The following is a 26443-nucleotide window of genomic DNA, read 5'->3' on the forward strand; positions in this document are numbered from 1 at the left end:
CCCTGCTCCCTTGCCTCTCTGATGTCCCCACCACCCCTGGAAAGGGTAGAGGTCAGCTGGTCAGGGCTTTAAGAAAGGCCATCAGTTATGTCAGCAGAGATCACAGGTCACTGTGATCATGCCAGGAGGGAGCACAGCCAGAACAGCCTGGCTGTTTGGGGGAGGCAGGTTTCAGAGAAAACATAAAGGGCAGGACCAGAGACAACCACGCTGCTGCCACCCCATCAAGGCCTGAGGACCCACCACGGGTTACACAGCTGGTGCACAGTGTCGCCAGGGGCATAGCGCTGGCGCCGGTGGTAGCAGGGGCATCTGGAGGCAGGCACACAGAGGGCACCATCCCAGAAGAGGCCAGGTGGGCACTCGCAGCCACTCACACACTCTTCCCTGCAGGACCCTTCCTCTTCCTGGCCCACTGCTGAGCAGCTGGGGGGGCAGGAGGAGACGCAGTCAGAGTAGAGCTGACCCCCGGGGCATAGACGCTCTGTGGACATAGGAGTCGGCTGTGAGGGGCTGAGGTGTTCCACCAGACCCTGCTGACTCTGAAGAGCCAGGAAGCCAGGGGAGCCAGCTGGGAGGGTGCCCAGGGGTGGCAGTGCCTTCAGAAAATGAGGCCCTTGAGGACCCTCGGTCATTTTCACAGGGCAAGACGGTCAAGTAGTACCACAGAAGCCAGGCTTCCTCCAGAGCACGTGGATGCGTCGCCTGGCACAGGCCTGGGCATAGTTGGCAAAGGTGGCACACACAGCCTCCTGCCGCCCCTCTTGGTGCCCCAGAGCAGCCCCTGCACAGTAGGCAAAGAGGCAGGCCTCGTGGTACTCATCGGGGGAGACCTGCAGAGAAAGATCGGCCTGTCAGCTGGCAAGCGCCTTCTCCTCACCAGCACCTCCCACCCCCTGAACTCTGGAAGGGACCTGTTCCCAGAGGTAAAGCCCAGGACAGGAAGGGGTGTCTTGACCAATGGCCCAACAGGGTCTAGCGGCAGGACTGGGTCGCTTAACTGGCTCCTCTCTAGTACCTTCCTGGCCCCACCCTCTGGACAGTCCCCTCTGGAGCTGGTCACCACCTCCACCCCCACCCATACCTGGGCATGGCACTGCCAGAATGGACTCTCCAACAGCTGGTGGCATACATCCTGGGCTTCAGCTCGCAGCTGGCCAGCATCCATACCTGCCTCGGTGCCTTTCAGGGGTCCCTCACAGCCCTGATCCACCTCCACTGCATCCAGACACCCAGGCTGGGAACAAATGGAGCCAGGCCAGGTAGCAGTGATGAGGGACATTGACTAGGAAAATGACCACTGCCCTCCTAGCCACTTTGAGGCCACATCATTGTTCCCACCATGATGTGGGCTGTGGAGGGCAGTGGGGACCAGCCCAAGGGGGAGGCAGGGGACTCAGGGTCACAGTCAACCGCAAGCAGGTGATTAGATGATGAACTAACCACCAAAGGTGATCAGTGATGAGGTTGGCCAAGGTGTCCCTTGATGGTCAGTTCATACAAGACAGCCAGACTGCAGGCAGCACCTGACACTGAGCTTCCTGTGGGATACGAGGCCTACCTGCTCTCCCCCTGAGGGTCTCTCCCTGGGAGTCTGCTGTCCCCTTCAGCCAGGGGAGTGCAGCCAGGAGAAGCCCAGGATGGCAGTCTTACCTCAGAGCTAGGGAGCTTCCAGGAATTCCCAAAGGTGGCAGCAAGCATAGCCAGGCCCCCACCTGGCTCTGAAAAGTCATCTAAGGAAGGGTGAAGCAGATATGCTGGATGCTGGACTTGGGGTCCAGTCCCCTCTTCCTCCCTGACCAGCTACCAAGCACACCCTACCTACCCTCGGGCCGGCCATTGTAGAGCCCACAGAGGCCCTGCGTCTGTCCTGAGTGCTCATGGTCCACCGAGATGGACACCGAACTGGACCTGTCCAGCCGCACAACAACCCCCAGGCCCCCGGATAGCACCAGCCAGTCCCCCTGCCACTGCAGGCTCAGCCCTGGGAAGGGAAAGGGCGCCATTCAGCCTCCTGTAGCCATAGTCCCTGCTCACCACCACAGCAGGACTCCAACTGCCCAAGGAAGCAGCGGGGAAGGGAAAGAATTCTGACCATTCTAGAGAGCTCTGCACCTTTCCCATTGTAGACACTCTCTAGACTAAACTACAACACACACACACACACACACACACCTTACATGCACCCCCACAGTATACACATACACACTTCATACACCCCTGTGTACACAACACACATGTATACATAATACATAAACACAAAATACCACATACACACACCACACACACATTGCACGTACACAAACGCATACCATATATACACAATGCACCACACATGCATACACTTCACACAGTACACCAATATACACGCACATTACACATGTACACACACCAACATGCACATATGCTCATGCACACACTGGGCACTGGCGCGCGTACGCACACACACACACACACACACACACACACACACACACTTCACCGGCCTCATGCAGTCCCATTCAGAATGACACTCTCACGAGGGAGGTGGGGAAACTGAGGCTCAGGTAGATTAAGGCGAGGGACTTGCCCAGGGTCAAGCTCAGAGTGGGTGGGGAGTGGGAGGCACAGGGCCCCCATCCTCGGGGCTCTTCATTTCTAAAGGCCTCCCAATAACAATGTGGGACAGGCAACAGCCCCAATCCCCACTGACCCTCCACAGCAGACCCACAGGGTCCTCACCATGGAGCATCTGGGGCTCTCCATCAGGTACGAGCTGCCCCTTCACAGAAACATCTCTACCCTGGATCTGCACCTCCTCTGAGCCCATTATCACCAGGACCTGGGGAGATGCACAGTGAAATAGGGTCAGCAACTCTCCCCATCCCCCTACGTCTAGCTCTCTCCTGGGGCCACCCCCATTTCCCTCCCTTACCAGCTGACAGTGCCCAGGTTGTGGACAGTGGTCCCCGGGCCTGAGGTGGACAGCCCAGGTAGAATCAGCAGCTCCTGCCAGCAGATAGGTGCAGTGGCCCAGGAAGTGGTAGTGGCGCCCATCAAAAGTACGGTAGTGGAAGCCTGACCAGGTGGCACAGGTGGCTGAGGGACGCTGGCGCTGGCTCCAGAGCTGACCCACAGCCCCCGGTAGGGGCTGCAAGAGGACTGCAGAGGAAGCATTGCCTGGACACGACACATCACATGTGAGCTGCTGAGTGCAGGGGTCAGAGGGCCATGGGTAAGAACATGCCCACAGAGCATGAAGCATGGGGATAAGGCATGGTTACTCTGGTGGGCAGGGGAGTAGGCAGGATCCCAGAGCTCAAGGCCTGGCATGGGGATGATGGCCAGGATGTGTCCTGTCTGTAGGCTGGGGTCTGCAGACCCACCTGGAAAGTGTTGGCTGGAACAGCTAAGGCAGAGCTGAGAGCCACTGTCCCACCAGCTGTGTCCCCAAGGTCTGGCACAGCACTCTTCCAGGTTTTCTGTTGAAGTATTAGCTGAGCCTCCCAGAGGCTGGCACTGCCACGTGGCAAAGCAGTGGCCCCCAGGGCTGTCTTCCATGAGGGCTTCAGCATATGGTGGAGAGAATGGGGCACACCCGGATAGTCAGCAGAATGGCCTGTAGCTCAGCCTGGTCAGTTCCCCTCCTCAGGGAGCCTGTCCCCTCCCCTGAAGACTTAAGTGAGGTTAGCTGCCCACAATCCCACAAGGTACATGTCACCCGCACTGGCTCAGGAGCTTACCATCCGTACACTGAGCGCCCCCCCAGCCTGGACAGCAAGCCCTCACCGTCCGGTTCCATGTGGCAGGCCGAGTTTCTGGAGGTCTGCACCCACCAAGCAGGGGGGAATCAGGGAGAGATGTTAGTGTCTAGCCCAGCCCACCGTGGGGAAAGGCCTGGGACATTGGGACTAGTGAACTACTCTCTGAGGGATTTATCACATAATTTTCCTCCTCCTTTCTTCACTTGAAAAGTGAGAATGTCATTGGGGGCAGACAGAGAGAGCAGGCATTGGGACTCTCCCTGCTCCACCCACTGAGGTACCTCTCATCCACACACCCCAATCTTGCACTTTCTGCTGCCTTTCCCCGAGCCCACCCAGGGCCCACTTCCCAAATGCCTGCTTATGCCAGGTTCTCCCCATCCTCCCCCACTCTCAGGATTTCCGGCCGTCACTCCTTTCCTGCCTGGCAGACAGCCCAGGCTCTGACCCTCACTCACTTGTATATGCGACAGAGCCCAGGTGCTGGAGGCCCTGAGAGCCCCTCGTGGCCACTCCTGGGCAGGTCCAGCCGCCAGCCTAGGCGGGTATAGTGGTAGAGGCTGGCACAGGGCACCAGATCCTCCCTACGGGGGGTCACTTCCTCTTCCACATGGATCGTCTCCGTCTGCTCACACCATCGCCTGTCCATGGATAGGGAACTACAGCAGCTGCCACTGTCCCCTTTGTTACCAGGAAGCCCTGTCCTGTGACCCCACTCCTATAAGAGATAACTTACAGAAGAGGTCCCTGAAGTAAGGAAGAAGATAAGGTTGGAGAGAGAAGCACTAGGGAGGTCATTCTGGTGCCCAGGGTGTCCCCAGGCCTGGGGCTAGAGAGGATCTTAGCTCGAGGAGTCCCAGTGGACTGCTTACCCATTAGCCAGTGCCCATAGCATCCCAAAGAGGACAGCAAGGAGGAGCATGTTGCCCACTCCAGTCACCACCAGGGTCTTGTGAGGCCTGGGCTTGGGCAGTGCTGCTGCAGGGGAATAGAGAGGCCAGTGCTGGTCCCCCTACCCCACACTGCTGCCTACTGTGACCTGGAGGCCAATCTGTCCAAGGCCACAGAGAGAGCTAGGCTGTAGGCCTTTTGTACTGGGGAGGCTTTATTAGGGGCTTGCACCTCCAGGCACAGCTGCCCAGAACCTGGTTGGATCTGCCCTGACAATCCTCTCAGTGCCAGCTCCTCCTGGAAACAGCCCCTCCCCCCAGTGTGTATGATGGGGATCAAAGCCAGTTGCTTTGCGCCTCTGCTATTCCCACACTTTCAGAGGCTACCACAAATGAACATGGGCTATGGGCAAGCTACCCTCCCTTTCTGGGCCTGTTTCCTTACTAGTAAAAACTTCAGGGACTTCCCAGGGATGCACAGATGGGACTCAGGGACTCCATGAATTCTTTGAAACTGTATGTGTGCATAATCTTCCAAGGACAGTTTCATAATGTGTATTAGATGCTGGGGGGGCGGGGGCATGGCACCATTGAAAGATCAAGAGTTACTGGCTCAGCGATTGGTTGGTCTACCTGCCCTCAAGCTGACTTGATCATGCTCTTTTCCTATCTCCTCTGTCCCCTTTCCTGCCAGGCACTCAGGATTTGAGGGCCAGGGAAACTGGATGACCATGTGCTTTCCTCTGTTGGGTCTGACTTCTTAATGAGATGATGATGTGTGGCTGATTTGGCCATCCGGTCTCCTTCTGTGAAGGTTTCCTAGGGTCCCTGGGGTTCTAAATACTAGGGTTTCCTAGGGTCCCTGGGTGGAGGACTGAGGGGAGCCAAGAAGGAGAATTTGGGTGGAAAGTGGGGTTGGGGCTGTAAGACAGCACCCCCAACCTGGGTGGGGGCTGAGCCGGATGGAGTAATCTCAGTGTCCGGTTGGGAGAGGGCAGCAGCAGGCTCCTCAGGGGAATCCTGGTTACATCCTGGTTACCAGCAGAACTCTGAGACACTCAGGCTGGAATATGGCCTGGACCTCAGACTGACATACCAGCTCCTAAGCCTGATGTCCCACTGAGCATCCTGAATAGTCATCCCACCTGGGGTGAACAAGAGCTAGGTTCAGCTTCCTTCTGGAACCTAGGGCCAAATAAAAAGGGTCATGTTGAGCTTCTTCCAGGGCTCACAGATAGCTAGGATTGGCATCCTAGACCCAGTAATCCTGGAAAAGAGCCAGGGTGTGTGGTGAGCCTACTGTTCTTCCAGCCTTTCTCAACGCTCACACATTACTCCTCCTTTTGTGACCTACATGTGGACACCCCTGCTCCAGCCCAGCACACACAGAGGTACACATTTGCTCCCAGGGCTACCTGCAGTCTAGTCAGCATCCATTATACAGAAGAGCCTTTCTAAGCTGAGTGGGAAGGACCACCTGCTCTTCCAGGTCCGGCTGTCCCTGGGTCTCTCACTATCACTATCCACAGACATTTTGGACACCCCTGCTGTGTGCTGTGCTACTGTGTCCTACAAGGTCTGCCTTGGGTCAATGTGCTCTGATTCCATAGGTGTCTCCATTCTTGTGATTGGGTGCTATAGCCAGGGGCACTTGTTCAGTCCACAAGGGCCATTCACTGTCCTCCCCTTCTCAGGTTTACTCCAGTTCTAGATTCCAGCAGTCATGAATAGGGCATCATTGGGCTTTGGAAGAAACACAAGTCACAGGCAGGAGGAAGGAAGCTGGAATCCAGGGGAGCAGGCAGAAAGATCGTGGAGAGGAGGTCTGCAATAACCAGTCCGCGTTTTAGCTTGAGGAGGACGGGATAGGGGCAGTTTAGGGAGTGGAGCCTCACCCGCTAGGCTGAGGAGAAACTGCAGGACTGGGGCGGGGTCAGCGGCCAGGCCCCGGGGCTCCGAGGCAGAGGACAGCCCTCCACACCTAAGGCCTGCAGGGCCCACCTAGTACAGACGGCCCTCCCCTCTCCGTCACCCCTCCCTGCCCCGCCCACGCAGTCACCGCCCAGCCTCACCCCCTGCAGCTCAGCGCCAGCCACCCCTCCTCCTAGGGGTCCTGGCTCAGAACCTCCTCCCCAATTTCTACTGGGGGGCGGCGGAGGCCCTCTCTCCTTGGGCCCCTTTCCACCGTTCTCGCAGGGGGTCTCAGTTCAAGCCTCGGGAATCTAGGTGGAGGGAAGGGGTCTGGGTGGATCCGGGTAGGATCGGGTGGAGAGCGGGACCGGCAGGAGTTTCTCAGATCCCCCCCCCCCCCCCGCCCCACGGTCGGTCCGACACGTCTCTGGCAGGACCGCGGCGGGGCCACAAACCCGACCGGTACTCGCGATTTAAAGACCAGCGTACTCCTTCCCAGGCTCCCACTCCGAACACGCCCCCTCCTCTTCCCGGCAACTCCTCACCCCCTCCCGCGCTCCACCTTTCCCCGGCTCCTCCCTCCGAGGCTGCGAGCACCCTCCCTCGCAGCCCGAGTGCCCTACCTCCCCGGTCTCCTCTCCCTCCTCCCCTCCCTCCTCCCCTCCCTCCCCCCTTCCCCCCCTGTCCAGAGCTCCCACTTTCCGTCCTCTCCTGCGGGCGTCGGGCCTCAGGACCCTCACCTGCACACCTAACCCCGCGGTGCACGTCCCTCGACCCCACTCCCTGAGACCACGGTCCCCAACCTCCCTAGCCTGGTGCCTCGGGGCTCCGCTCCCGCTTCCTCGGTCTCTTCCCCCTTGAGGGCGCCGCTGCCCAGCTCCCTCTCCCTCGGCGTTTTTCCTTCCCCTCCCCGTGAAGTTTCGGGGCTGTCAGTCTGTCAGTCTTTCGGGCAGTCGGCACCCGGGCTGCAGGCAGCGGGCGCCATTGTGAGCAGAGCCGGCTCGGGCAGGAGGCCCGGGCGCCTGGGTCCCCGTAGCTGGCTGCAGCGCGGCGACCCGTCGGCCCGCCAGGTAAGGGCCGGGAGGCTCCCGGCGCCGGCGGCTCCGCCCGCCTCCCCTTCAGCGCACACTCACAGCCCGCTGCGTGCAGGTGACAGCCCCCGGGGAAGGGGCGCCGGGAGCGGGGCAGCGATGGGGGAGGGGCGCGGGTCGCCGGCGAAAAGGAGGGGACCGAGCCGGGGGGCGAGTCAGGAGGGGCGGCGGCGAGGGTCGCGGAGTGCAGGAAAGGGATCCAGGAACTGGAGAGAAGGGCGGGGGCCGGGTGGGAATCGGTGGGAAAGGGGCGGGAGGGTCCCCAGGGGAGGGAGTGGGGAGTCTCAGGAGAGCAGAGGGAGAGTGGGAGTGGGCCGAACGGGAGCGGAGGAAAACAGGGCGCCCGGGATCCGGCTCTTGGGGAGGGGCGGGAGAGCAGGGCGCTGACAGGTGAGCCCCGGAGCGGGGCAGCGGGTCGGGACCCGGAGTGACTCTGGAGGACAAACGGAGGAGGGGAGGTGGAGTGGGGTCTGCTCGGGAGGAAAACTTGGGGGGTGGTGAGAAGTCAGTGGGGAGCAGAAATAGGGACAGGACCACTGAGAGGGAGGTGTTGGGGAGAAGGGGGTTCGGAGGGGAGGTGGGGTGGGGAGGGGCAGGGCCAGGGAGAAGGTCGGGAGTGAGCTGGGTCAGTCCCGTAGCCCCAGCCTTGGGGCGCCAGGGGACGAGGGAGCTGGGGAGCGGACTGGAGGGGGAGGGGAAGAGCGGTTCTGGGGACCGGGAGGGGAGGGAAACGAAGCTGGAGCCTGCTGGGGAGGCAGAGGGGGAAGGGAGGCGGGGGCCGCGGAGGGGGAAGGAGAGCTGCAGGGGGGACAGGGGAGGGAGGGGGAGGGAGGGCGGTGTGGGGACAGAGGAGGAGGGCTGGGGAGGGGTGGAGGGAGGGAACCGAGGTGAAGAGAGGAAAGGAGAGGAAGAGAAACCAGAGTGGGGGAGGAGAGGGGGAAGGGAGGGGCGAGCAGGGTGGGGGAGACCAGCTGAGAGCTGGAGGGCGGGCGCTGGGGAGGAAGGAAAAGAGGAGGGGGGAGGAAGGGAGAGAGTGTGCAGCCGAGGAGGGGGATGGAGCGGGGGAGAGTCGGGCGGGCGGGGAAGGGCGGCCCAGAGCCCAGGGAGGGGGAGGGGAACGGAGCGCTGCCGGAGACTGCCCGGAGCGGAGGGTCAGGGAGGCGGTGGCAGCGTCAGGCCGACCGGAGGGGGCCGTGAGGGGTTGGCCCCGCCGGTGCGGGCAGGGGCGGAGCCGTAGGGGCGGGGCAGGGGGAGGGGCTCCAGGAGGCTACCCGATTTGGTGGGGAGAGAGGGCGGAAGGCAGAGGGAGCCGGGAGAGGGGAGGGACAGAGGGAAGGCTGCAGGGGGGGAGGGGGAGGGGAGCCTGCTGGGGGAGGGGGAGGAGCCCGCAGGGCCCAGAGCAGGGAAGGGGGTGCAAGGAGGGGTGTTCTGGCCTGGGGGTGTCCTAGCACAGAGCAGCCTCATGGGGAAGGGAGTGGTTTTGAAGTAGGGGCTTTTGGAGAAGCCAAGACCATTTCCTACCTTTAACAAGGACCCTTCTCTGATGGGGAGCCCCCACCTAGTCCTAAACTGACACTCCCTCCCCTGCCGGCTGGCTTCTGTTTCACCATCTCCTGCAGTGACAGCTGGAGGACCCAGGAAATGAAGTTTCCCACTCCCCACCCTGGTTTCCCACCCTCCACCCTCTCCCCAGAGAATGGTTCCTGCCAGTCCCCAGGCAAGGACACTGGGCTGTGCTTGGGGTGGGGCTGCCAATGAACTGGGGCTGGCTGGAGAGACTGCCAGGCAAGGGTGGGTAGGTGGGTGAACTGATTTCCAGAGCCAACCAGAGCTTGCAGAAATGGCTTCAAGCCTTTCTTCTTGGGCCCCCCATCTTTAAAGGTCTCTGCTCTTAAATTCATACTCCCTTATTTCCCTCACCTGTTTGGGGACATCACCTTTGGAGCTCCTGGGAAGAGCTAGGAGGGAGTGATTGGGCAGAGCTTCCTGACCAACCTTCTATATGGTGGCTGCTATTCTAGACCCAGGTGGAAACTGGCAGCAGGAACCTGACGGCAGTCTTTTCTCCTTAGGGTCTGTGACCTGATCTCCAGGAGGGGCTACTCCCTGTTGCCATGAGAGAGACTTTGGAGGCCCTCAGCTCTCTGGGTGAGAGAACTGAAGGCACTTGGGGGTGGGGTGGGATTAGGGGGCATCTACAAGGCATAGAGTAGAGTTCTTCCAGAGGCTGAGCCCTGGAGCCAGAGGCCCTAGAGGCCTGTAGGACAGCATCCTTTCAGGTCACCAGGTCTGTTTGAATGCCCAGAGGAGGGAAGTTGTGCTAAACTGCAAGTGTATATGGGGACTCACTCAGCACTGGGACTTAAACTTATTCTCTCTAAAGCTATTCTGTTTCTTCCTTCTATCTTTGATTCATCTCAAAGGAGCTGAGATTGATACCTGGTCAGACTGCTGGGGAGCCTGGGCTATTGTCTCTTATCACTATTATTGGGAAGCCCTATCCTTGAGCAGGCTAGGAAGGGGAGGGCCCCACTTCTGATCATCAGTTCTGTACAAGATGGTTTACCTGCACCCATTCTTCTATTGCCTGTAATAGGATTCTCTGTGGGACAGCCAGAGATGGCCCCCCAAAGTGAGCCCAAGGACAGGTCTCATAATGTCCAGGGGCAGATGTCCTCCTCCAGTGAAGAGAGAACACTGGGTACATGCTCAGGTATGTAAATGGGGACCATGTAGGATGTTTCAGGAAGGAATTTTCCTTCCTTTCACCGCATATTGTTAAGCACCTACTATATGGTGAGTGCTATTCTAGACAATTTAGAATACCATCAGGACCAATAACCCCTACCTTCAAAGAGCTTAATCTTAGAGTGTTCAGAATCAACTAACAATAAATGTAAAAGCAAGAGAAATGATAAGCTACCTTAGAAGATAAATGCTGTGCAGGAGAGAATAAAGCACAGTGAAGGGGACCTTCAGTGAAGGGCTACAGGTAGGGATGAGGCCCTTCACTGAAGGTCCCCTTCACTGAGGGTGAAGAACAAGCCTCACTGGGAAGGAAAGATTGGAGCAAGATTTGAAAGAGGTTAAGGAGGTGGCTAAGGGAATATCAGGTAGCGGCAGCCAGGATGGAGTGCTAAGGCAGGAGCAGGCCTGGCTTCAACATTCTGATCCTTACCAATGATTTGCCTTGGACCTGGGGTCCCTCAGGGGTCTGGGAAGTACAGTCCTGCTGTTGGAAGCCTCAGGTAAGCCTCAGGTCAGGGGCCCTTCCTTGCTTTCACTACCTCACATACACATATTCCAGAAATTCCTCACTTATGGCTCCTGCAACCTGCCCACCCTTAGCAGCTGCCCTGCTTAAAGGAGCCTGAGGTTTCCCTGGGGCAGCTGGGAATTCAGCCCCTGCAGGTATGATGGGAGACAGAGTCCTGTGGGTGGGGATGGGCTGGGGTTTCAGATGTCCCTGCTTCCTAGCTGCAGTGGGGACCTTCATCCATCTGTGATGCTTCTGGAGGCCTTGAGGTTTCCTCTTCTCTCCCAGGGCCTGAAGCCCCTGGTCCAGAGGAAGGAGCCCAGACCGAACAAGCTGAGGCTCCCAGCAGAGAAGGACAGGCATGTACTCCACAGAAGGCTGAGCCTGTGGGCTCCTGCTCAGGTGAGTCTTCCTGTTGCTCCATCCACCAAGAGGTCATGCAAGGGAATGGGGCCTCACAAGCCCCATTCCCTTGAGAGACAGCTACTCCAGGCCCTTCCAATCAAGAAGAGTTCAGACCCTGGACCCTTTCTGCTATAGAACTCCGGCACCTAAAAAGAATTACACCCTGTAGACTGTGGAACCGAAGAGGCTCATCACCGAAGAGAAATATACCTTGTTTCAAACCTTGCTAGAAGTCCTAACTTCCCCTCTTCATCTTCCCTGGTCTAATCTTAGGCTGTTGATCACCTGAATTACAGTTGCCATGAAGATAAAGGATGTGGATCAACTTTTCCACTGTCTCTCTCCTACATTCTCCTCTCCCCAAACCATCACTGATCTTGTTGGTACCAAGTTCTCCAAGACTATTATAGTAAACTCATCTCTCCCGTACCTAAACCTACCCATCACTTCTTTCTCCTGCTACTACCTCATCACCTCTTGCTTGGTTAACTGTTTTAGTCAGCTTTTTTTGCTGTTTGACTAAAGGATCAGAACAATTGCAGTGGATGAAAAGTTTATTTGGGGACTCACAGCTTCAGAGGTCTCAATTCACAGCAGCAGGTTCCATTCCTCAGGGCTCAAGATGAGGCAGAACATCATGGCAGAAGAGTTGGCAGAGGGAGACAGCTTACATGATGATCAGGAAACAAACTCCACTCTCCAGATACAAAATATATACCCTATAGCCCCGTCCCCAAGGAACCACTTCCTCCAGCTACACCCTACCTGCCTCCAGTTACCACTCAATTAATTCCATCAGGGACTAATTCACTGATTAGGTTAAGATATAACCCAGTCATTTCTCCTCCAGACCTTCTTGCATTGTCTCATATATGAGCTTTTGGGGGACATCACATCTAAATAATAACAGTGACATTTATCCAACAAAGATTTATCTAGTCCCTACTATGCACTGACTGTGCTGAGTGTGGTAGGAAGAGATAGGCCTAGAGGTATACAGAAATACTTACCCACTGAGCACTCTAGGATGGACTACCCCCTCTCCAGGACCTTGTGATCTGTTCATCTGTAAATAAGGATAACAATAACTTCATGGTTGTTGAGAGGTTTATAATGGTGTATGGCTAGTGTTTCATCTATAGTTGGCCCTCCATAAATGGTGGCAATGCTCATTTTTATTAGACTTAGTTATTATTAGACTTAAAATTAGAATACACTGTATCTACCCTTCCAAAGCTAACATGTAATTGAGATGGCATCAGTGTTAACCAAGATGAAAGATTAAAAGAACAATATAAGAGTTGCAAATAAGAAAAGAAGTGTCAGTGCTATAGAAGTTTAGGGTGAGAGATCCTTATTTTGACTGGATCTGTCAAAAAATGTTGCTTTGTAATGCATCTTGAGAGAGGCATAGACTTCAGCTCAGAAGCTGGCTGGGGTGCAGAATGGAGAGACAGTCTAGACTGAGAAAGGACTTTGAAGCAGAAAAGGTGACATGTGACTGGGGTTGAAGGAGAGCAGTGTGGTGGAAATGAAGCATTCTCACCTAAAAGAAGAAAGTTGGAGTAGATCTGGGTGAGCCTCAGATGCACCTACAACTGGCTAAATCCTGGGGAAAAAATGACCTATTGATGGTTCTTGAATAGAAGAGTGACACAATGAAAATGTGAGGCATATCACAGTATGATAAATAGACAGTTGTTTGGAAACAATAGATTAATGGAAGAAACTGGGAGTAGATGTACTTGTAGCAGTCCCTGTGTAATGTAACCAAGGCTTGGGCTGTGAAGGACTTTAAGGGCCAGAGAGGAATTCAGATCATTTGGTCCAATGGTTCTCCAGCAGAACTGGGGATCTTCTGGGGGCTTTAAAGAGAGAGAACAGATCCATGGGCCCTTCTCCTACAGATGCTTTTATGAGAGTTCCTCAGGAACTCAATCCTGCCTTTGGGCCAAGGCTCTCCCCAGGGCCCTCCCTGCTTCTGGAGAGGCTGACAACATTCACCAATTACCCAGGTCCTATAAACTTCAGCCTCCTCCTTGTCAACTGGGATTCCCCCCTTGGCTGAAGGGAGCAGCAGGGGGAGCATTTGAGATGAAGGAACTGACTTTTAGGGTGCCCTGGTACTCTGTGGCCAGACAAAGGTAGAGAGCAGGAGGTGTCAAGGCCCAAAGGTCTCCTTTTGGGAGAAGATATACTGTTCTAATGTTAACGTCAACCAAGGATAGGTGTGGGAAGGTCAGGTGTTTGGCAACAAACCTGCAGAGCTGCAGCCGATTTTTGGGACACCCAGGGGAGCTACTCAACTGGAGACACGGTTCCAGAAAGGAGCTTGCTGGACAGCAAGACCTGGGGCAGCCACCCAGAGCCTGGGAGAAAAGTCACGGAAGGGGGCAGGTGTTCATCAGCATGGCAGGCTGCAGAGCAGGAGGAGAATGAGAAGAGTTTGGGATTTGGTCATTCCCGGGAACTTTTTGGGTAGAGTGGAGAGAACAGAAGCCAGATTGCTGGGCTCCTGGGAAGCAGTACTGCTGGCGTTGAGCTTACTAGACAATTCTTGTTTTGACTATTCAGGAGACGAATGGATGATTCGGAAGGTGAAGGTGGAGGATGAGGAACAGGAGGCAGGAGAGGCAGTCGAATGGCCCCAGCATCTCTCGTTACTTCCCAGCCCTTTCCCAGCGCCTGAACTGGGACATCTGGCTGCTGCATACAAACTGGAGCCAGGGGCCACGGGGGCATTAGGCGGGATCGCGCTGTCCGGGTGGGCCCCGATCCCGGAGAAGCCATACGGTTGCGGGGAGTGCGAGCGGCGCTTCCGGGACCAGCTGACGTTGCGGCTGCACCAAAGGCTGCACCGGGGCGAGGGCCCCTGCGCCTGCCCGGACTGCGGCCGCAGCTTCACTCAGCGCGCCCACATGCTGCTGCATCAACGCAGCCACCGCGGGGAACGGCCTTTCCCGTGTTCCGAGTGCGACAAGCGCTTCAGCAAGAAGGCCCACCTGACCCGCCACCTGCGCACACACACCGGCGAGCGACCCTACCCGTGCGCGGAGTGCGGCAAGCGCTTCAGCCAAAAGATACACCTGGGTTCGCACCAGAAGACCCACACAGGCGAGCGGCCCTTCCCCTGCACTGAGTGTGAGAAGCGCTTTCGCAAGAAGACGCACTTGATCCGGCACCAGCGCATCCACACCGGCGAGAGGCCCTATCAGTGCACGCAGTGCGCACGCAGCTTCACGCACAAGCAGCACTTGGTGCGGCACCAAAGGGTGCACGAAGCAGCTAGTCGAGCCCAGCCCTCTCCCGACGCGCCTTCTTCGCCGCATTCCCCCGCCGAGTCCTCCACCCCGTCCCCTCCTGGACCGAAACCTTTCTCCTGCTCTGACTGTGGCCTGAGCTTCGGCTGGAAAAAGAACCTCGCCTCACACCAGCGTCTGCACCGCAGCGAAGGTCGCTCCTTTGGGTGCGACGATTGCGCACTGGGAGCCACCGTGGACCCTGCTGCCGCCGAACCCTTAGCCTGCGTGCCCCGTGGGCCAAGTTGTGGGCCAAGTTGCGGCCCTGCGTCGGGCACAGTGACGCCCCAGCGCACCCCCTCGGGCGAAAGGTCTTTCTTCTGCCCTGACTGCGGGCGCGGCTTCGCCCACGGACAGCACCTGGCGCGGCACCGGCGCGTGCACACGGGCGAACGGCCCTTCGCCTGCGCGCAGTGCGGTCGCCGCTTTGGCTCGCGGCCCAATCTTGTCGCCCACTCCAGGGCCCACAGCGGAGCCAGGCCTTTCGCCTGTGCTCAGTGTGGCCGCCGCTTCAGCCGCAAGTCCCACCTGGGCCGTCACCAGGCGGTGCACACAGGCAGTCGCCCCCACGCCTGCGCCATCTGCGCCCGCAGCTTCAGCTCCAAAACCAACCTGGTCCGCCACCAAGCGATCCACACCGGCTCCCGCCCTTTCTCCTGCCCTCAGTGTGGCAAGAGCTTCAGCCGTAAGACCCACCTGGTGCGGCACCAGCGCATCCACGGCGAAGTGGTGCACCAGGCCTCGGAGACCGACCTCTCCGCCCCAGCCTGGCCGGCTCCTACAGAGGTGGCACCGCCCCCGCTCTTCTTCTGAGCCGAGTTCTCACTAGGATCCTTCCTTTGCTCACAGATTCCAGAGAATTGTGCGCCAGAGGGCCTGGGCTGCTGCCGGAGGCCTGCCCTCCTTTGGCCACCGTCCTATCTTCAGTGTCTAGGGAGATGTCCGCAGAGCCTACCCAGCTTTGACGTTCATGACAAAGATAGTGCAGAGAGAACCCCTGCGGCTCATGTGGGAAAGCAGACGTTTCCTAAGCCAGGAATGGTCAAGAGCTGGCTGGGTGGAGAACCTCTACCCAGAGTGAAAGAATCTGTGTACTTCAAGTGGTATTAAAGTTCTAATCTGCAGTTCTGGGGCTGTTACCTGAGCTGGGGAAGGCAAGCCTGACTCCTCCATCCCCTCCCCACCTCCATGCACAGGAAAAGCCTCTTCCCTTTTTGTCACGGATGGTTGAATTTAGCCCACTGCCTTTAATTGGCTTTTCCAGATCAAATGTTATATGCTACCCTGGTTCTTGCTTCTAGTTCAGAAATTTGGCAGAACGAGATCTTACAGCACATTCCATTCCCCACATGCCAGGAACTGAAGACTAGGGCTGAAGGGAAGGCAGAGAGGGGCCGCTTGCCCTTGGTCATACTTGGGGCCTCCCAACAGTAGCCTCACCTGTGGCCGGCCTGGGCAGTGAGGAAGTAGTGAATGAAGGCTGCACACTCTCCACCAGGTGCTCTCCTGGTGAGGGGCGCTTGCTCAGGAGCCTCCCCAACTGCATCTGCCCAGCCCAGGCAGCTGTGTGAGCTGGGCTGGCTGGAGTGGAGGGGAAGGGCAAGGGAATGGGGCACTGGATTTAGGAATGAGTAGTCTTAGGTTTGACTGCTCCTCTGTGTCACAGGGGACTTGGAGCCCTGTGTTTATTCCTCTGGACCTTGGCTTTTTCATTAAAATGAGAATTGATATTGACAAGGGCTGAGACCCTTCCTGGTTCAATGTCACTAGTGCCAAAAAATAACCCTAGCAAACATTTAATGGGTGCTCATTGTGTTCCAAGAATGGCACTAGGCACCAGGAACAACGTGCAGCAACAGAGCAAGGACCCTGTCCTCACAGAGCTCACAGTCAATGTAAGTGCCAGGGTACACACAGAGGCTTTTGGAGTGCATAGTAAGGACATCTAAAGGTCTAGGAGAAGTCAAGGGAGGTTGGATGGGTGAGGGTGCTGCTGAAGTGAGGTGTGAAGAAGGCATGGGAAGCAGGAGGTGGAGCCAGGTGCACGTGGGAGAGGATAGTGTGTGGGAAGTCAAGCAAGGTCCAGCATGGCTGGAAAGGATGAGAGGCCAGAGAGGTGCCTGAGAGCTAGAAAGGCCTTTAGTGCATGTGCAGGAGTCTAGAATCTATCCAGCAGAGTGGGGCACCACAGCAGGGTTTAGGCAGGGCAGGGATGTGGCCATGTTTACAGGAAAGGTGTGGGGCTGAAGGGTGAGCCTGGTGGCCTGCACTTCAGTTGTCCACATGCCAGGTAGTGGTGACCTTGGACCATGATTTTGTCAGACGGGATAGAGAAGTGATGATTTCAGGAGATACTTAATAGGCAGATGGTACAAGACTTCTTGAGGAGGAGTGGGGACATTGGTGAGGTTGGCCTGATTTCTGCTTGAGGAACTTAGATGACAGTGACTTGCCCTCAAGAAGGGTTACGCAGGAGGAGGAGCAGCATGCTGGGTGACCAATCTTGCACCTGCTGAATTGGTGTGACCCATTAGAAATAGATCATACAGGCGCTGAGGGTAGGAGAGGGCTGGAATGGAGACAGGTGGGCCTGAGAACCATCCATGTGTTTTGAAAATTGTGGGGGTATGGGTGAGCTCCTCAAAGAATTCAGTGTGAAGTGAGAAAAGAGGAGGCCAGAACCCTTTGGAACATCAGAATTAGGGGATGACATTGAGAGAATCCTATAAAGAAGATTGGGAACTTGGAGGGTGTCAGAGAATAGACAGGAAGACCCTGAGAGGGGACAACAACGGAGCCAAGGAAAGAGCGTCAGGATGCAGGAAGCAGGACAACTGTGGAGGGGTCACAGGAGTTAGAACATCTGATTCCTGGGATTCACGTCCAGGTGATCATTGGCAGAAGGTGAGAACAGCATCGGTGGCTGGGGAAAACTCAGAATGCAGTGGCAGGTCACAAAAGCCAAGTCCAAGAGCAGGTGGAGGAAGATGGGACCTGGACACAGATGAGGGCTGGATGCTAGATAGGAAGCCTCTTTTGCTGGAAGGCAGGCAGGGGGCGGGGCATGAATGCAGGTCCAACTATCCTGGCACAAACTATTTACTTTAGAATCACATATCAGTATGTCACAGTGCTCTGAGAAGCAAAGCGCAAATTTGCTATTTTCATACAGAAAAGAATTTTTTTTTTATTAATTAGCTGCAGTCACGAATGAGTAGGTGACTCCTGGTTAATGTAGGGGTGGCCATAAAAAAGCACCCCCAGAGTATTTTAAATATCTGGAAATTTCACATAAAAATCTGAGCTTCTAGCTCCTCTTGTGAAAATTAGAAGATTTGGCAGTAGAAGCCGGTCTCCTTGGACTGAGGGATGGGAGTCTCGCCACTCCTAAAGCCTGGCCTGGCTTTTGTCTCTGAAACTGCCTACCTGTCTTTTTAGGCAGTGACTTGTGATTCCGCTGAAAAGTAATCTCACAGACTTTCCAATTCAAACACATGAAAACAACATTTGCGTTGGTTATACTAATGCCTTTCCTTCTCTAAACATTCTGGAATTCTTGAGTAAGAACAGCTTTGAGATCCTGCGTATTTGGTGAGACCTACCACGTGCCAGATATTTCCAGGATTTTTCCCTCTCTCAAAGATTCTCTATAAGGCATATCTTTGTCCTTTGAACTTGTTTACAAATAGTCCATATGCTTAGTGTCAAGCCTGGTGGGGACCCAAACAGAAGATGTGTGCTCAAAAAATGTGCCCTGTCTGCAGTGAAGGGCTGAGGTTCCTGTCTAGACGCCATCGATGGTGGTCTCATTGGAATCAGCACGTATCCCATGCCACCCTAGGTATGAGCCATCCCAGGTCCAACTATCCCGGCACAAACTATTTACTTTAGAATCACATATCAGTATGTCACAGTGCTCTGAGAAGCAAAGCGCAAATTTGCTATTTTCATACAGAAAAGAATTTTTTTTATTAATTAGCTGCAGTTTATTTACTTTTCCCTAATATTGTCCCCCCCCCAAAAAAAAAAAGTAGGTAATGAGTATAGAGTGGCCATTGTGTGCCCAGTATGTACTAGGCCCACAATGGCCACTCTGTACCACAGACACCTATCTGTAAGAACTTTCCTTCTGGTGGAGATGAGACGTCTATGTCCATGACTGAACATAAGTGCTGACGGCTTTCCAAGGACTCTGAACACCCGAGGGAGCAGACAGACCTTGAGGAGGAGATGGGTAAAATGTGGAACAGCATAGCTTGAGTTTGGATTAGTGCACAGCAAAGGAAGGGAGAGAGCAAGCTCTGCCTGGTGGTCCTGGTAGCTGATGGTGACCTCCACATTCCTGTCTCCCCTAACAGGTTAGAAAACTTTGTTCTATCTCTCGAATGTGAGGGAGATTACCAAATTCACTCACCCAATGTAGACATCCAACAAGTTCCCCTGGATTATAATAGCCACTACAGATAAGAAGCACGGGGGGTGGGGGTGGGGGTTGGCTGACCCCACTAGGCTTCAACCTAGTGATGCCTAAGTCTTTATCCATGACTTAGTTTTTATCAGGATCTTCAGTTCTCTGCATCCCAAAGACACAAATGCATGTAGTCCACTTCCTGTTGTTACAATGCAATATCTGAGACTGGGTAATTTAAAAAGGAAAGACATTTATTTTGGCTCCTGGGAACCCAACATCAGTTGGTCACACTGGTGAGGGCCCCATGCTGCTTCATAACCTGACAGAAGCCAGAAGGGCAAGTGGATGTTTGTGAAAAGCTCCAAACACCAGAGGCAACCTTGTTCTGTAATGACTGTTTTCACAGTGACTGAAACCAGTCCTACAAGATAGGGAACTCTCTACCGAGAGGAGCATCAACCAGTGAGAAAGGCATTGATCTCTCTAAAAGACCTAATCGCTCCCTGAAGGCACCGCCTCCCAGCACTACAGTAGTAATCATGTTTGGGAGCAGACAAACCATATTCACATCATAGCACACACTGCCACCCATCTCAGAGGGGTGAGCTGGGCGTCATCTATCTCTTTGCTATTAGTTTCCAGAATTTGCATGGCCATAGACTCAGGTGCTCTTTATATTTGATAGCCAGGGACTCACTCGTGTCCAGTGGACACATTATCTCTTCTGTGTCCTTTCTCTGGGTCCCTCCCTTCTTTCAACCCACACTAGTCTTCTAACCTCCTTCTGATTTAGATATGCAAGATGTGAGGAATCTGAAATGTAACTCAGCCCATAGTGTTCTGCTGGCTGTCTTGATGGGCAGAGGTGGGAAACAACAGAAGACAGCACGGCCCTCCTATGTGGGAGGTTAGGAGCCCAGAGACTGGAGCAGAGTTCTAGTTAATAGAGAGTTCTACTTAATATGTCTCTTGCCTGTTTGGGATTTTCAGCTCATCCCTAGGCTCATCAGGCTTCTTAGCACATAGGCACCAATTAACAGGCACCCAAAGTATCCATAAACTTAGCTCCCCAAGTTGCTGCTGTCTTTTCAATTTGAGGAGGAGGGGAAGTGGTCAGTGAACGAGCCAGCCTGTGTGTTTTCAATAAACCACACGGGCCATGGATTGCATTGTGTTGGAAAGATGCCCAGAATGCTGCTTCCCATCTATGTGACCCCATGTCTGGGGAACTAATCGGTAATTGAGAGGGTGTTTGGCAGGGGTGGAGAGGGTGTTTGGCAGGGGTGGAGAGGGTGTTTGGCAGGGGTGGAGGTGGAGCAAAGTGAAGTGAGAAGACTTTGGCAATACTCTGTCCAGACTCTAGTGAAATAAACCTGTCACGTGATTCATAGGACGCAAGAATCTTCCTGGGTGACCCAATCTCCCACATCTCCTCTCTCTTTGTCTGCAGGGTTCAACGTCAAGAGGAGACATCTGCAAATCTAAGTCAGAAAGATTCCAGGTGTGTCCAACTTGACTGACTCAGGCGGGCAGGAAACTCTGGCGTTTTAATCTGCCACTCATAAAGATTGATTGAGCTTTCAACTCTACCCAGCCCTATGCAAATGTTGTAGAGAACAAAACAAAAGCTCATGTCCCCTGGAGCTGATTGTTTAGATGTATGACACACTTGTGGCTCACTTATGGGCCCTGCATGCCGGGTGCTGTGGGAGACTGAAGTAAGAGCCATAGTCTCTGACTGGTAAACCCAGGCTGCAGCTGGAGGAGAAGGCTGGGTTTCATGATCCACCTAGACCATCATGTGTAGTGAGCTGGGTCTATGTATTGCCTCCTATTCTTCAGGATAGGGTAGGGTGTGGGCTGGAGTGGACAGGGGTGGTTTATGGAGGGAGGAGGGGTCCTGGGGGAATCTTGAAGGGTGCTAGGACTGGAACAGACAAGGAGGAGGCACAGGAACCCAGGATCAACACAAGACCATGTGCAAGGGGTTCAGGCCACAAGAGGTCGGCTGTTTGTAATTGTAGGTTAGGGAGAAGAAGGGGTTATCTTGCTTAGTGTCAGTGCAGAGAAAACCTTCCTCTGCAGGACTGATAAATATTGGAGGTGATAAGTATGATGATTACTCAGTTCTTCACACATTGTGTGTGTGTGTGCACCAAAACATCACACCCCATCAGTGTGTACAGTGATTAGCATCAGTTTAAAAAACCGAAACTCTGTACCCATTAAATAGCAGCTCTTCATTCTCCCCTTCGTGCTGCCTTTGGCAAACAGCATTCTATTTCCTGTCTATGAATTTGACCAGTCTAGGTATCTCATATAGGTGGGATCACATAATACTTGTTTGGATTATTTTACTTAGTGTAAAGTCTTCAAGTTCCATCCATGTTGTAGCATGTATCAGAATTTCCTTCTTTTATTTATTTATTTATTTAGTGCTGGTGATCAAACCCAATTTCCTTTCTTTTTAAGGCTGAGTAATATTCCAGTGTACATCTGTAATACTGTTTGTTTACTGATTCATCTGTCAATGGACACTGGGTTGTTTCCAACTAAAGGCTGTTGTGAAAAATGCTGCTGTGAACAGGAGTCCTTGTTTTCTGCTTTTTTGAGAATAAATCCAGAAGTGAAATTACTACATCACATGGTAATGCCGTTTTTAATTTTTTGAGGAGCTGCCACACTGTTTTCCACAGTGGCCATACCATTTTACAGCAGTGCTCAAGTGTTCCAATTATGTAGTCCCCTACCACGTTATCTATGGCTTCACTTTCTGTGGTTTCAGTTATCTGAAGTTTCAGCTACCTGTGATCAATCACAGATTGAAAATAGTAAGTGAAAAATTCCAGTAATAAAGAGGTAATAAGTTTTAAACTGTGCAGTGTTCTTCGTATGTGATTAAATCCCACACCTCCCTTCCCACCCTTTCCATGATGTGAATCATTCCTTTGTCCAGTGTATCCACATTATATATGCTACCCACCCGTTAGCCATTTGGTAGCCATCTCCATCACTGAATCAACTGTGGTGGTATTATAGTGCTTGTGTTCAAGTGAGCCTTATGTAATAATGGACATGAAGTACAAGACTAGGGATTCTGGCAATTCGGATATGCCCCAAAGAGGCTATAAAATACTTCCTTTTCATATTATCACAAGAAGGGTCAATATAATACAGTAAGATAATAAAAGAGAGACCACATTCATATAACTTTTATGACAGTATATTATTATAATTCTACTATTTTATTGCTTGTTATTGTTGTTAATCTCTTACTGTGCCAAATTTACAAATCGAACTTTACAATGGATATGTATATATTGAGAAAAACATAGTATACATAAGGTTCAGCACTATCCATGGCTCCAGGAACCCCCTGGAGGTCTTCGAACATACCCCTGAGGACAGGGGGACCACCACATCCTGGCCAACACTTGCCATTTCTGACTTTGATAGTGGCCATCCTACGGATGTGAGGTGGCATCCCATGGAAGTTTTGATTGGCATTTCCCTAGAGCGGGGACTTTTCAACACCAGACTGTACTGTCCCCTGGCGGAGAGGAGCCTCACAGAGCACTCACAGACTCGTGGGTGGGTCCAGTGGGTCAGAGTGTGACAGGAGTGTAAAAAAGGGTCATGCGACGCAGAGCAAAAAGCAATGAATGATGCCTGGTGGGTCAGGAGGCGTCTCTGAGGAGACAGTTAACTTGCCAGGATTGCAGGCTTCTTGGGACTGGGTATCCAGCCAGCCAGGCCACCTGGTCCCACTAACCTGCAGCATGCAGGTGTCTGTCTCCTGGGAGAAGAGAGAGGGTTCCTTCCCCCACACCAGGACCACAAGTAGCCAGTGGGGGGCCGGGGTGGAAGAGACCTGAGAAAAAGCCACTGCAGGTGGGCTGAGGCGCTCACCTCCAGGAGTGATTGTCAACGGCAGAGACACACCAGGGCACAGGCGCCGTCTGTGTCAAGGCTTGGACGTCAGCCACTGTTTCAAACATTTAGAATTGCCAGGCAGGGGGAAATGTATGATGTGACATCCTGAACAGAGGCATTGGGCAAAGGTGACTGGTGTCCTGGCAGATGATGTTGGGGGTACACCAGGCAGGGCAGACAGGCCAGGCTAAGAGGAGCGAGGAGGACATGGAAGGAAGAAGGTGGCGAATCTCGGGTTGTATTCATGGAATATGTGGGTAGGAACCTGGGAAGAGTCCCCATGTGTTACGGATAGGGGACACTACCCAACCTGGGCAGAACACCAAGCTTCAGTGTCTGAGAGTTGCTGGAAGTCTCCTGCCCCTCTGCTCTCTGCTATCTGCCCCGCGCACAGGGTGGCTGTGCCTGGCAGCACTGCGTGCACCTTCTGGGGTCCCTTACCAAGTGTCACAAGGCAGGTGCTCAACATGACAGGGGTCTGTCTGTCCTCTCACGGCAGGGGAGGCCAGGTCTGTAATTGTGGTGGGCAGGACCACACACGCTCCCCCTGCGGGCTCTAGGGGGACCTGTTCCTCTCCTTTCCCCATCTCTCCTTCCCCTGCAGGCACCTCACTGCCGCGTCTGCTGACCTCACCTGACACTCCGTGTCTCTTTTCCTCTTATAAGGACACTGGTCATAGTGAGTGAGGGCTTTCCTAACAACCTTATCTCAACTTGATCGTGTCTGCAGAGGCCCTCTTTCCAAATAGGGTCCCACTCACAGGTAGGGGTAGAGTTAGGACTTCGCCACGTCTCTTTGGGGGATGCAGTTCCACCCATATCAGGGACCTTGAGTGAGCTCTGGAACTTGAGTGGAGGCTGCAGGAGGAGGGGCTGAAATGCTCCTGTGTCTGGAGGGCTGGGGCTGGGCCAGCTCAGCACCCTCAGAGGAACCAGCAGGAGCTCTCGCACCTGACCCTGCTGTGCCAGAAGAGTTGGCTTTGGAGATGCAGAGTCCCATTCCAACAACCCGGAAGAGGACAAGCATTTTGCTTTGCTCTATTTGTGTTACTTTATTCTACAAGTGATCTTAAGACTTACGTTTTCTTCTCGATAGTGAGATAGCCTGGACACGACAGTAACCGCTGGACCTCTCAGGAGACAGACTGAAAACTGTGTGTGCGTGCTAGGGTCTCTGTGATGGACATGGAGGGAGGAGGGAGACAGCCCCATGGGGTGAGGTTGCCTCTGAGGTAAGAGGGTTGGAGGGGAGCTGGGGGGCGGTGGGAGGTGGGCTGGTGGGTGGGCTCTGCACCGTGTCTGGAGGAAGAGGGAGGGGCCTGCAGAGGTGGGCGGGGTGGGGGCGGGCCCTGCAGACACCTGGGCCTCTCATAGGGAAAGTTTCCTTCTGCCCCAAGGACTCAGGATCCTTCCCTAAAGTTAGGATGAATTTCAAGGCCTCAGGCTCCCTCTACTCCCACAGGAAGACTTAAACTGCTCCTCCTCGCCCATTGATTCTTGAAATTTCTGTAATCAGAGACAATTGTTCCATTTCAGTCAGGGGAATAAAAAGTCCTCAGAGGAGGAGCGTGGATGCCCAGGACTTGCCCTCTGCGGTGCTCTTTGGGACGGTGGACTGGAAGAGGCCGCGTGGTGCCTGACCAGGACTGAGGGTAGAGAAGCTGCCTGGGGCAGCAGGAGGAGGAAGAGCCCCAAGCCTGTGTTGACAGAGGGCTGCAGGACACAGATTCATACAACTGCCCTGACAGGGACAGAGCCCTCAGGCATGGGATTAGGTCAGCCTCGGGGCAGGGACATTCTAGTCAATGGAGGGACTTTGATTTATGTAATGGGCTTATGTAATGTCATTATGTAACATCATTAGGGGCATCGCAAATTGGATTCTATTTCTGGCTCTGCAGAAGCCAGAAGGGGGTTCTCCTCCAGTCCCACAGAACAGAGCTCCCTGGGGCTCAGAGCCCCTTGGTCCTGCAGGAATTTCTCCCCAGGGTCTCACTGGAGGGCTTTCAGGAGACCCTCCAGGTGTCACCCCTGTGCCCCTCGGGGTCTTCCCACCTGGGCTGGATTTGGGGTGGGTGAGGCTCTCCCCAGAGGGGGCTGTGACCTCCCTAGGTCCTCTCCAGAACAGTGGGCTCACTTCCTACCCTGTCTGGCTTTTTAGATGCTGCTCCCCACCTGAATGGGCCCTTCCAGCCCTGTCACCCGTGGCAGGCTCTGTGGTGAGAGGACCAGGATTTTTTCTTTCTTTTTTTTTATACTGGGGATTGAGCCCAGGGGTGCTTTACCACTGAGCGACATGGCCAGCCTTTTTTACCTTTCAGAGTCTCATTTAGTTGCTGAGGCTGTCCTGGTACTTGGGCTCCCCCTGCCTCAGCTTCCCAAGTTGCTGGGATCACAGGTGTCCAGCACTGTGCCTGTGAGTCCTGGGAATTTTCTAGGTCAGGAGTTTATAAACTTTCATGGACCATCAGACACTTTTAAAATTATTAACCTGTATCATTGTACGAATCAGTGGGGTTCAGTGTGACGTTTCCACATGTGTACAGCACATACTGGTCAAATCCACCCTTCTCACCCCCGCACCCTTCCCAACCTGGATCAATGACTAGTTTACCTTCAGGTCCACTTTTCCAACTTCTGTATATGAGAAAGAACATGCAGGTCTTGCCTTTCTGCATCTGGCTTACTTCACTTAACATCATGTCCTTCAGTTCCACCCATTTTGCTGTCAATGACAGGAGAATAATCTTCTTTATGGCCAAATAATATTCCACTGTGTTTATATACTACCCTTTACCCATTTATCTGTTGACAGGCACCTTGGCTGTTGTGAATAGGGCTGCAATAAACATGGACACTCCTTTAAGAATAATATCTCATTTTGGAGAGTATGGGTCCTGCCCTTAAACCCAAGGGAGAGTACGGGGCCTGCCCTTAAACCCATGCATGGGACGTGAAAGTCCCTCTAGCTGGATAGAGAACCCCTGCTCTCATCCCACACATATGACAACTGAAGGCTGGAGAAGGTGAGAGGGTGCCATGGGGCAGAGTGGGCAGGGAGGAGGATCAATTCCATGGTGTTGCAGGACAGCCCTTGCTAGCAGCTTTCTGTGTTTTCCTGTGACTGAGTCTGGGTTCCGGAAACACCTCCAGGTCTGCATCCCCTTCCTGTTCAGGGGCAGGGGAGAATGGAGTCTAAACCCCACCGCTGGCTTGACCCAAGGGCCTGGGACCAGATCAGGACTCATAATAGCCTAAAGCAGCTTTCCACCATCAGCCCCCAAACCAGGCCCAAGCAACCCACCTGCTGGGCTGGGATGGTGTGCAGGACTGCCCACCTGGGCTGGAGGCGGAAGCGCTCCCCTGCACTCTGCTGGCGGGCTCTCGAGTTAGAGCAGTCTGTGGACCATCCTTTCCACCTCGCAGTGGCGTGGCACAGCCCGAGGCCCAGGCCTCCCCTGCTGTGTGCGGCTTCATTTTAGGAAGGAAGCAAAGCAGAGGCCG

General features: G+C 54.3%; 2 protein-coding genes across 6 annotated transcripts in view; one reads left to right on the top strand and one right to left on the bottom strand.

Annotated features, from left to right (window-relative positions):
• The window catches only part of Sspop (SCO-spondin), a 50916-nt gene extending 46251 nt beyond the window's left edge, over window positions 1-4665 (bottom strand). The window contains exons 1-11 of the mRNA XM_071605408.1: window positions 4616-4665; window positions 4202-4384; window positions 3723-3805; window positions 3366-3545; window positions 2915-3159; window positions 2722-2821; window positions 1826-1984; window positions 1654-1733; window positions 1085-1237; window positions 665-833; window positions 244-484 (exon numbers count right to left, since the gene is read on the bottom strand). Of these exons, the coding sequence (XP_071461509.1) occupies window positions 244-484; window positions 665-833; window positions 1085-1237; window positions 1654-1733; window positions 1826-1984; window positions 2722-2821; window positions 2915-3159; window positions 3366-3545; window positions 3723-3805; window positions 4202-4384; window positions 4616-4665 (1643 nt within the window). The remainder of the gene's footprint in view (window positions 1-243; window positions 485-664; window positions 834-1084; window positions 1238-1653; window positions 1734-1825; window positions 1985-2721; window positions 2822-2914; window positions 3160-3365; window positions 3546-3722; window positions 3806-4201; window positions 4385-4615) is intronic.
• A 2535-nt stretch (window positions 4666-7200) lies between these two features.
• Znf467 (zinc finger protein 467) lies at window positions 7201-15719 on the top strand. Of its 5 annotated transcripts, XM_071611086.1 has the most exons (6): window positions 7201-7614; window positions 9255-9352; window positions 9708-9783; window positions 10232-10348; window positions 11180-11293; window positions 13871-15719. In XM_071611086.1, the coding sequence occupies exons 3-6, from the start codon at window positions 9750-9752 to the stop codon at window positions 15406-15408; spliced, it is 1803 nt and encodes a 600-aa protein (XP_071467187.1). In that variant the 5' UTR covers window positions 7201-7614; window positions 9255-9352; window positions 9708-9749; the 3' UTR covers window positions 15409-15719. The 5 variants fall into 5 exon arrangements, with proteins under 5 accessions (XP_071467187.1, XP_027799116.1, XP_027799118.1 ...); XM_027943315.3 differs by lacking the exon at window positions 9255-9352; XM_027943317.2 differs by lacking the exons at window positions 7201-7614; window positions 9255-9352 and adding an exon at window positions 7658-7693.
• Window positions 15720-26443: the final 10724 nt, after the last annotated feature.

This window comes from Marmota flaviventris, chromosome 1 (genome assembly GCF_047511675.1).
Source record: "Marmota flaviventris isolate mMarFla1 chromosome 1, mMarFla1.hap1, whole genome shotgun sequence".
Lineage (NCBI taxonomy): Eukaryota > Metazoa > Chordata > Mammalia > Rodentia > Sciuridae > Marmota > Marmota flaviventris.

Coding starts and splice junctions, on each gene's coding strand:
- Znf467 (XM_071611086.1), top strand. CDS start 9,750: ATGAGAGAGACTTTGGAGGCCCTCAGCTCTCTGG. Junction 9,784..10,231: donor GGAGGCCCTCAGCTCTCTGG/GTGAGAGAACTG, acceptor TGCCTGTAATAG/GATTCTCTGTGGGACAGCCA. Junction 11,294..13,870: donor GCCTGTGGGCTCCTGCTCAG/GTGAGTCTTCCT, acceptor TTGACTATTCAG/GAGACGAATGGATGATTCGG.